The following is a 10,655-nucleotide window of genomic DNA, read 5'->3' as shown; positions in this document are numbered from 1 at the left end:
CAAAATATGTCATTTGAGCATTTTGCAGTTGATTCTGACTTTAATTTTAATTGCAAATCAGAAAAAAATAAAGCGGGCGAATCCGTTAACCAAGAAATTAAATTGGTGTGGCCTTATCAACAATAAAACTTCACACTCTTTATAAAAGGAGTAGTTAGTACTAGCTTATAGCCAGTTTATTCCTGAGTTTGAGTGAGTCCAGCCAGCTCACTGCCTTCAGACTGACTTTCCCTGCCTTGGCAGTGGCTCGGAGATCAGCTGAGTTTCCAGAGTTCAACAAACCTGCAACAGTCAACATGATAATCATTAAGTCAAACCTCCACAAAGACAGTAAACTACCATCTAGTGTACCATCTAAGGATGCTTTCTAAATCCTATTGCTCTGAGACAAAAAGGGCTTGAAATACTTTTTTCTGCAACCAGTGCAGGTAACATTGAAAATTACCTGCACCAGACAAATTTTACCTTCATCACTCAGACTTTGAGTACTATGGATCATAGTAAAAATTGTTCAGAAGCCATTGCCATTGTTTCTTTTACACTCTGTGGTAGTTACTAGCTAATGCATCAAATAAAATCCACATAAACCTACATGTATATATAAGCCCTAGCCTATGTAACCCAAGCTCCGGGGGGCTCCCTACATAGTCGGGGGCTGGCTGGATGTTGGGCGGCCGGCAAAAGCGATTTAATCAGGCTATATAAGCCCAGTACATGGACCACTACAGGTTAGGTGCAGGTAGAAATCAGAAATACCTGCAGAGTTCCAATTTTACCTGCACTAACCTGCATATACCCAGTACATGGACCAGTGCAGGTTAGATGCAGGTAGACATCAGAAATACCTGCACAGCTCCAATTTTACCTGCACTAACCTGCATATACCCAGTACATGGACCAGTGCAGGTTAGGGGCAGGTAGACATCAGAAATACCTGCACAGCTCCAATTTTACCTGCACTAAAGGCACCCAGTATTTTGAGCCCTGATGAACAAATAGACAAAGAAGACACAGGTACATACCTTTGAGTGTCTTACACTGCAGTTCTTCATCCCAAGAATCCTCAATGTTGTCTACTCTCAACTCTGGGTCAATCTCTAACTGTTTGCCTGTGAGCTCCAGTCTGGTGGCCAGCTCATGGGGCACACTGATACATATATCTCCTGGAATAAAAACATCTTCATCACTTCGACTTGACTTGGTTCTATTTGTTAAGACAGTTCATGATATTCACTCTGCAATTATGTTTGTTGTCATGTTCTAATAGCAGGAAGGTCAATACACAACTGCTACTCACCTACCGAATATCATTAAGATCCATTCACAGCTTCTGGAGTTATGATGAACACATACAATCAACAAATACATAAAAAGCCTGCTGCAGTATTGCTGGAAAAATCCAGTTTGCCATTTTTGAACTTGACCTTTATTTCCACAACAGGTACCCACATATCAAATATCAAAAGATCCAATCACAGTTACTTGAGTTATAATGTTGACCTGCATACATAGCACACCAGAGGTGCTCCAGCAAACTCAAACAAAAAACAACAAGAATCCATAGGCGACAATTCTCCGTGAAGTATTATATATTGCAACAAAAAGAAGTAGCCATTGGCGACAATTCTCTGTGAAGTGTGATAAATCGAACAAAGAAAAATTGTTTAAACGCGCGTCGGCTCAGTCATCTTAAGACGCAACAACCAATCAGAGATGCGAAATGCCGACACGTGACGCGGGATTTGCATACAGTCTAAACAACGGGGAAGGGCGCGCGATGCCCGAAATATTTTTGCGTCAATATTCAGCGCCGTGATTCAAGAGATTAATACCCGGAAACAATTTCTTTTCTTGTTTTGTTTTGAACACATAAACATGCATTTACGCTAATCTAGTATGATTCAGGGTTACTTTTTTTTAACCTGCCATGGCCAGATTATCTAAAGATGTGTGTATTGTGTGTACAATCTACAGAAAGAGAAATGTACATCAGGTCCGATCATCCGATTTTCACGTTTCGGTTTTTTGGACTCGATTCATGAACGTATTTTGGTTTGGCTCCTGGAATGTGCGAAAAAAATGACTCCCGGGACTGTCCACAGGGAACACTCGCACATTCGCGGTGTATCAGGACAGCGCGACTGGTCGGCATTAGCGCAGTCCCTGCAATTAGTAACAGTTGCACATCAATCCGGCCGAAAGCATGATTGTGTAACACAGGCTACTTCTTCATATACCGGCTCATACTCCAAGACGCCTTTACAACTAGCAAATCATAAAATTACCCGGTCTACTAGTATGTGCGGTTTACCAGCCCCAGACCACATCCGACCACGAGGCAGAACACATTGATGGGTTGCTCAAAAATATTGTCCATGTTTACAAAGAGCTGCTCCACTAACACTAAGCGGCCAGCATGCTCGTTGCTAGGACGACCGGCCAGTTGCTACGTGACTAATTACACGCCGCCACTAGGTCGCCACAGCCGACCAGTTCGAAATCGATAGGATTACGTCATCGGTATTTACATTTCGTAATGCTGACCACTGACCACCCCACATTTCTGTCCCCATCAGCCTGACCGCGACTTACAACTACTGCGGTCACATAAACGGACGAAAACATTTCAAAGAAATGGGGATATTTCGAAAATAAGCATTTACTCCAATATCAAAACAGCTACGGTAAAAATAAAAAGACGTGCATCATCCCGGACATAATGCCACACCACATGCGAAATTACACAGAAATGCGACGTACGGATGAATGCGTTTTGGCTGCGAACATCTTCCAAAAAACTTGCCATCTCTTAACCATGGGCAAAAACATCTGGAACCACTTATCAAAACCACCCCGTATCTGCATGAAGTTCCACCCCCCCCACTGCTATTCCAAACAACGCGTTTTTCTGGACCATTCCAATTCGCCTCGTAATTGTAGGGGTGCGTCTGCAATATTACATTGACCGCGAAAGCAGCAACGGCAAAAATACACATTCGTGCATCAACACGGGCATGCCCGCAGACGGCGTATAAAATTGCGTGCCGATTACACAAAGAGAACCCAGTGTTTTGACTGTGAACATGAAAAATCAGCCGATCACAACACTCCGTCCGGAGGTCCTGACCTCCTTCACGGAGTAATTAAAGTTTTAACACTAGAGAAGTAACATTAGCAAAGCAAATGCATAATGTTTACCTTCGGACATGGTCTGCTCTGTTAATTCTTACTCAAACACATTCACATACATGTACTACTAGTATATGGTAACAATGCCAGAGCAGACCATGAAAATGCAACATTATGTAACCCAACACCAGTCACCATGGTGACAGATGTCAACAAATCATGTCATTGGTCAGGTCAGAGGTCACTGTTTGGAGAAGAAGAAGAAGAAGAGGAAGAAACTGAGCAAAAACAATATGTTTCCTTCGGTAAACATAATGAAGTCAGTGACAAAGGATCTACCTCTTGCTATATGTATTAATGTTGCTCATGGCTACTGCAACAAATATTAAACACTAAGTTGCCCACCTTCCTCAGAGGTGACATCCACTAGTTGATGCCTGCTGACATACAGGGTAACACTGCCAGTCTGTGTGGTGGCTGACAGGTCTCCATCTACTGTGTCTGTAACATGGGAGGAGTACAGCTGATTAAGGGTACGACAAGGCCTGCAACACCATAGCATTATTCTATCAATTAGAAACTGCTGAAGAGCTATGTTCCCTGGAGCATGTGGTGCTGAGTGAGTGAGTGAGTGAGTGAGTGAGTGAGTGAGTGAGTGAGTGAGTGAGTGAGTGAGTGAGTGAGTGAGTGAGTGAGTGAGTGAGTGAGTGAGTGAGTGAGTGAGTGAGTGAGTGAGTGAGTGAGAGAGAGTGAAGAGCTTTACTGCAGCCTGACTAAATTCAGGTCAAAACTTTGTTCCAACACAATAGGAAATGTTCTCACCTAGAGCTTTCAACCAGTCACTTTCAAAGTGAGGCTTGTCATGTGGCTTGTCTCAGAAGTCAACACTGGGTCAAATGTATCTGGTACATGTAAGTGATGTCACCCTAGACACGATTGAGTGAAGCCACATGACAAGTCTCACTGGGTCAGTCTACTAAGGAAGACCACAGTGACTGGTCAAAAGCTCTAGATAACAACATTTACCTTTTGTGTTGGAACAAATGTTTCACCTGGAAACATGTAACTACCAACACAGATGAGCTTTCATGACAAGCTAGCCTTACTGTAATAAGGCCTTGATATAGAATCCGTTGAAAGATGACTTACCTATTGTGATGTTTCCTTCTGTAGTTTCTACAGCACTGGTACCTATGGGGGAATTTGGTGTAATTAGTCAGATAAATGACATTACACTTAGTAACTGCAACCTAAACAACAAATCAAGACTTCTAATACATTGGTGAAAATTACTCATCCAGGGATAGTAATAATACTAATGACAATAATGATAATGATGATGATGATAATAATAATAATAACAATAACAACAACAATAATAATAACAATAATAATTATTATTATTAATACTGGTTAGCACTAATAATAATAATGATAACAACAACAACAATGACAACAACAACAACAACAACAACAACAATAGTAATAATAATAATAATAATGGTTAGCACTAACAGTAAGAAAGTAGTTTAGTCTTCTCAAACTGGATAGATTTTTAATCAGTAGACGTTTCGGGTGTACTTGTACTGATGAAGGGTGTCGGATGTACACCCGAAACGTCTACTGATTAAAAATCTATCCAGTTGGAGAAGACTAAACTACTTTCTTACAAGACTTCTAATGATTGTGATTAAGCTGTTATTACCACTTACCATGCATACTCCCAATACAGATGTCCCCTGAATCTGACGTTAAAGTTGACAGTTCTGCATAGATGTCTTTTATATCTATTGTACCTGAGGGTGGGAGGCATAAAACCAGTTCAGTGCCTCAAAACAGTTATATGAAATCAGTTAAATACCTGAGAAGATTGACAAGCAAACTATATCAAGTGTGTAGATGAAGGTTAGACATCCAGGTAATAAGATGTGCCAAAAACAGTTACTCAAGCAACTGGGCATGATTTTGGAAACGGTCAGGTGGCATCCAAAACCTTTCATCAGTGGCACTGAAGAGGTCCTCAAACCTGCAGGTTTTTAACAAAGACTATTGATTGTTGAACCACTGAACTGTTTTTTTTAGCATATATCAAGTACACTTGAATGATCAAAAGTACAATTTGCACGAGGAAAAGGCTAAATATTAGTATATCCTTCAAGTTGTCAAGAAACATCAACACACTCACCATCTTGTGTTGCAACACTCATTGCCTGACCTTGGAGCTTGCCTAGTTTCACACTCTAAAACAGAAAGTAAAGATGATATGATGAAAACTAGGAACACGTGTGTGTGAAATTGGTACGTGTATACAATGTAAAACTGCATAATATCGCAGAGTGGAACTCGCTGTCACCAAGCATAGTAGGGGCATTGTCATTAAAAAGATTTTAACAATGTCTAGAGTTAGATGTTCAAGGGTTAGGTGTAACAAGTCACCAAGTAGAGTAGGGGCATTGTCATTAGATAGATTTTAACAATGTCTAGAGTTAGATGTTCAAGGGTTAGGTGTAACAAGTCACCAAGTACAGTAGGGGCATTGTCATTAGATAGATTTTAACAATGTCTAGAGTTAGATGTTCAAGGGTTAGGTGTAACAAGTCACCAAGTACAGTAGGGGCATTGTCATTAGATAGCTCTTAGCAATGTCTAGAGTTAGATGTTCAATAGGTGTAACAAGTCGATCGGTGTACTGTAGCCAGCTGCTGCCGCGCCGCGTGCCTGCCAAGCTGGTGTGTTACGCTGAAGGGTGGTTATACTGGCTATACCGATACAGATACAGAAGAAACACCGATTTCTGAACCAGAAAATAACCATTCAAGCATCTGATTGGGTGCTACATAGCCACAAATTCCTGTCTATCAGAAAGATTCGTCGATGAAGGTTAGACATCCAGGTAATACGATACGCCAAAAAGCAGTTACTCAAGCAACTGGATATGACTTTGGAAACGGTCAGCCGTTTCAGCTAGTATCCACTGTCCACTAGTCACTGACGAAAGCTAGTGGATACTAGCTGAAACGTCTGACCGTTTCCAAAATCATATCCAGTTGCTCGAGTAACTGCTTTTTGGCGTATCAGAACGCCAATCAGAAAGGTATACCAGAAAGATTGTGTGATGTTCCTTATGATTAGTGTTCCCCATACACAATGTATATATTTATACACTAATACATAATAAATGAAAGTGCTCACAAGACCATGACAGATCTCACCCCTTCTGAGTTAGTTGAGACGTCTACATTCCCCAGTACGGTTCCCTGTCCATACACACTCCCTCCTCCTGTGTCTACCTGTGTGCTCATACCCTGGAGATGTGAAAAAAGAAAAGAACTTCAGCAGTCAAACATATACACTTGAGAAAAAACAGCAGTAAGCAAGCCATCGATATCATGGACATAAGAAATACATTTTATTTGATTTTCATTTTCAATAATGCACAGAGCTCAGGAGCAACTATGGAAAATTCCTGTTAAGGCTTAGGGAAAAAATCTTGTGTTTCCTGTTTCAGTCCTGAAAAAGTTAGTGTCGGTAGGTACATGTAGGAATTATCTTTTTTTTCTTTCTTTTTTATATTGCACTTTCAAAATCTCCAGTGATCTGACTAATGTGATCCAACTTATACAATACAGTTTAACAAACTGAAACTTGCATGAGGACACTTTTTCCAACATTGACATTGAAAATTGAAGCATTACATCACTCAGGTGTCAGATCATGGAGATAGAAAAGATCTGCTCAAAAATTTATGTCCCATGCAGAGGTCAACACACAAAAAAGGCTAGGGTCAGCAGTTTCTTCTAGGGTCGGTCGGAAAACTGGAAACACAACATTTTTTTCCCAGGCCTAATGTAAGTGGATGGAAACCACTATTTATATAAAGAATACCAAAAGAGAAGATTTAGCATACTACATGTAGTTCATTCTACTTAAAAAATTATATTTTACATTGATCATGTCAAAATAATAGAATACTGCACCACCATTGCTGCAGGTGCAACTATTTATGACCTCTATCTACAAATGTCAGTATAAACAAGTAAAATTTGAGATTTTATACCTCCGGGCTTTTTATTGTATATTTTTATATAGGGTTTTAAACAAAGAATTTATCGAGACCGGACACCCCTCTGTGTGAGGGGTTATATACGTGGACCAGACCGAGAATAGCTTAAACACGCCAAAGGTCAACGGTCGCGACCACTTTCACGCTCAAAGGGGTGTTTTGGGGCCACCAAAAGGCACCATTTTCACGTCCGAAAACACATATACAATAAAAACAAAAGAACGTGCATCATCTGCAGCCCAATAGCAAAACATATACCGAGTCTCAAGAGAATCCGTCCACCCAAACTCGAGAAACAGCTGCGAACATGAAAATCTAAATCTCTCACAAAACCCTTCCGCGGAAGGATGTCTCCTCCCCCGGAGGTAATAAGGAGACAGACATATTTGTACCTTGATACTCTTTAGATGACAGTCTCCCTCTTCTGTCTTCACAACACATGTGGGACATTCCATGTTCTCTACTCTGGCCTCTGCTGCACCTGACACCTGAACAGCTACATCTGAACAGCAACAGCACAGGTCAACTTTAAAGATGCATTATGTAACATTTAATAGGACGATACAAAAAGTAAATTTCCTGGTCATTTATTTACAAAATAAGTTGAATCAACCCTACTCCATTGGAAAAATAAGTGCCATTTAGGAATTGAATGTACCAAAATATGACACTTTACGAGTGTGTTCAAAAGCTGGTGTAACAATGTACATGTAAGAATGACTTTCGCCGGTTCTAACGCCTCCCTTGGGCGGGGCCGCGGCCACCTGTTCGAACACGTGCCAGCGCACGTGCCAACGTCGTGTTCGAACAGGTGATCTATACCGGTACCGTTCGAGGGAAGGGGCTCTAGAACCGGCCGGTTAGTACTTGAATAAAGGAGTTGAGATAAAGCCATTGACGAGTTCAGACGTGCGTCCCTTTTCGTCTTGTTACACTGGAAACAGCTGTCAGTCATGTTTGTTTACATTCAGGTATTTTGTGGTGGTACCACAAACTGAGTGCGCTTCGTGTGGGTTGTTTTACCACCAACAATAAATGTAAAAAATGTGAGAGAATTGCACAAATATGTTCAAGTAAATTACAATCACATGAAGGTTTCCTCAATTAATGTTAGAATATTTCAATTTTGGGTGCAAAAGTGTTACCTATATAAGTTTACCCTTAACGCCACACCAATTTAATTTGTTGGTTCTCGGATTCGCCTCTTCATTTTTTTCTGATTTGCAAAAAAAAAAAAAAGGGAAAAAAAATTTTGGTTCAAAATCAACTAAAATATGCTCATATTTTGCCCCCAACAGTTGAGGAAAGTCCTTCTCTTCCTACTTGTTATAGTTTTTCCATCTATCAATGCAGTGGTTTGATTAAAAGTTCAAAATTGATCGTAGAAATATTAACCCAGCCTTTTGTGTTGACTTCATGGCTCCTGTCATAGCATTTGGGGCTGTAATAGCCCAGACCTGTTATTATTTTTTTCGAGTTGTCGCTTCATATTTTTTCTGAAAAAATCCCAGATCCAACAAATTAAATTGGTGTGGCCTTACCAATATAACCTGTCATAATGCAAAAAAAGTAGGAATATATCATAATGAAAGATTTTTGATATACAAACGTTTTAAATCTATGACAGAACTCACCATAATTCATAGGTGTCATGATATGACATAAAGGTTTTCCTTCTACTTCTGCCGAGCTTGTACTAGTAACTTCCACTGATTTCTCATCATCCTTCACAACCACATCTACTCTGTGTTCATCAGATTCAGAATTCACGTCAACTACAAACTTATCTGCGTTCGGATGTTCCAGTGGGTCTAAGGGCGAAACGTGAACACTGAGCGGTAGTCTGACTTTCAGATGATACACGGCGAACGGTTGGACCCCGTACGTTTGTGAAGACATGCCGGCTCGATGTAACGTTACATGTGGGAGGGGATCGCGATCTAAACATCTCGCCAGAAAAACGTTTTTCGCTTTGTCGTGAAGGGAGAACGCTCGTCTGCAGAAGACAGGGATCCTTAGGAAGGTCCGAAGCACCATGTTGAATTGACACCGACGATGAGATTACGCAAACGAGGATTTTGTAGACGTTTTTTTTTCTATCGGAACGCACCGAAAGTCAAATCTCTTACCTCCCGGAAGTAGTGCCTATGCACCTACCGTATGACCTTTGTAACGTGGTGCCAAGTAAAAATAGTACCATCATAAAGATAACACTGTGAACTTATTTGGACGACGATCTGACACTTTTATTGATGCAAGTTTAAAAAGTTATCCAAATAGCTATTTTAGTCTTTGCTATTTTGGGGTATGGAATTGATAGATTAAGCGCCGTGTTTACATACTTCACCGACGAGGTTATCTTGTATTTCTCCGCCAAATGATGGACGCATACACTGTTTTTAGGGGTGGAAATATTAGTCATATAACGTTAATTGTTACGTGTACAGTAGGCAACAATGGGAAGTAAAGTGAACATCATCACACTTGATATTTTATATCAAAAGTACTTAATGTTAGTTACATTTGACTGCAACATAATATCTGTCATTCTGAGATCATAATTCCCTCCATAATAGTGGGATGTCTCTTCAGATTTCCGGCAAAAGTTTACTAGAGGGGGTGTGACCCGTCGAGGACACAGGTAACAGGTGTACGAAAAGATAAGGTTAACGGTTGATTCTTACTGCCGCGATTTTGTTTTCTTTGTCTTACTTATCAACGACACAAACATTTTAGAGTGTCTCTGATGATGCATGTTGCTTCTGTTCCAAACAGATGGATCCCCCCTCCGCTTCATGATGACTCCTAAGAAGTTAGAGGTCAAGGTCTCTTGTAAATCCTGGCGAAACTGTGCTATTTTTGAAGTCGCATAAATGTGTGAAGAGGTTAAAGGGTTGTGTAACCAGTGAGTGCCTTTGGTCAGTCAGGTATCTTCAAGGTAAGATGTGAATTTTTTAAATCCATTGTCAGTTTCAGGTAGACGTGCATGATAATATTTTGAAAGACGGGCTAACCTGTCAATATGATTTGTTTCTACACTTCTTTTTTGCACCTTTTCTACTCATAGTAATAATATCTAATAATAATAATTATTCCTTTTTTTCACTATTGCCAGGATTGTCATTTTTCTGATGTACATTAATACAGAACGTTATTCTACCTGGTAAGGACTCTTCCTGGTAAGGACAATGACTAACGTAGTAACTTAGTACTTTAAACATTATAGCAATACATGTAGTTGGTGCCCATGATGGTACTAGTATGAGGGGAAATTTCACACTCGAGTCACAGATCTGTCCAATACAGCTATTTGATGTATTAATTTGCATGGACTACATGAAATCAGTATTGTTATCTTGTTGCTTTAATTGCACTTTTTAGGCCACACCCACCAATTTAATTTCTTGGTTAACGGATTCGCCCGCTTCATTTTTTTCTGATTTGCAAAAAAAAAAAAAAAAAA

At 40.2% G+C, this 10,655-nt stretch overlaps 2 protein-coding genes across 2 annotated transcripts in view; one reads left to right on the top strand and one right to left on the bottom strand.

Annotated features, from left to right (window-relative positions):
- Positions 1-66: 66 nt before the first annotated feature.
- Positions 67-9,376, bottom strand: LOC109466250 (protein FAM185A-like). Its single transcript, XM_019763923.1, has 9 exons — positions 8,827-9,376; positions 7,585-7,694; positions 6,342-6,434; positions 5,315-5,369; positions 4,842-4,925; positions 4,279-4,320; positions 3,535-3,630; positions 1,023-1,163; positions 67-282 (listed from the first exon to the last, which is right to left on the bottom strand). Exons 1-9 carry the CDS (start codon positions 9,227-9,229, stop codon positions 161-163), a joined length of 1,146 nt encoding a protein of 381 aa, XP_019619482.1. The 5' UTR covers positions 9,230-9,376; the 3' UTR covers positions 67-160.
- Positions 9,377-9,833: 457 nt separating this feature from the next.
- Positions 9,834-10,655, top strand: part of LOC109466241 — a 13,710-nt gene continuing 12,888 nt past the window's right edge. The window contains exon 1 of the mRNA XM_019763914.1: positions 9,834-10,130. The gene's annotated coding sequence lies outside the window, so the exon portion shown is untranslated. The remainder of the gene's footprint in view (positions 10,131-10,655) is intronic.

The sequence above is a fragment of the Branchiostoma belcheri genome, unplaced genomic scaffold (genome assembly GCF_001625305.1).
Source record: "Branchiostoma belcheri isolate BF01 breed outbred unplaced genomic scaffold, Haploidv18h27 scaffold161, whole genome shotgun sequence".
Taxonomy (NCBI): domain Eukaryota; kingdom Metazoa; phylum Chordata; class Leptocardii; order Amphioxiformes; family Branchiostomatidae; genus Branchiostoma; species Branchiostoma belcheri.
Note: the sequence above shows the minus strand (reverse complement) of the source record. Positions and strands in the feature narration are given on the sequence as shown.

What these genes read in the sequence shown, in the direction of transcription:
- LOC109466250 (XM_019763923.1), bottom strand. Translation starts at nt 9,229, where the DNA reads ATGGTGCTTCGGACCTTCCTAAGGATCCCTGTCTTCTGCAGACGAGCG. An exon ending in AGAAGGAAACATCACAATAG is followed by an intron (nt 3,631 to 4,278) that starts GTAAGTCATCTT and finishes CCCATGTTACAG; the next exon opens with ACACAGTAGATGGAGACCTG. An exon ending in GGATGTCACCTCTGAGGAAG is followed by an intron (nt 1,164 to 3,534) that starts GTGGGCAACTTA and finishes TTTTTATTCCAG; the next exon opens with GAGATATATGTATCAGTGTG.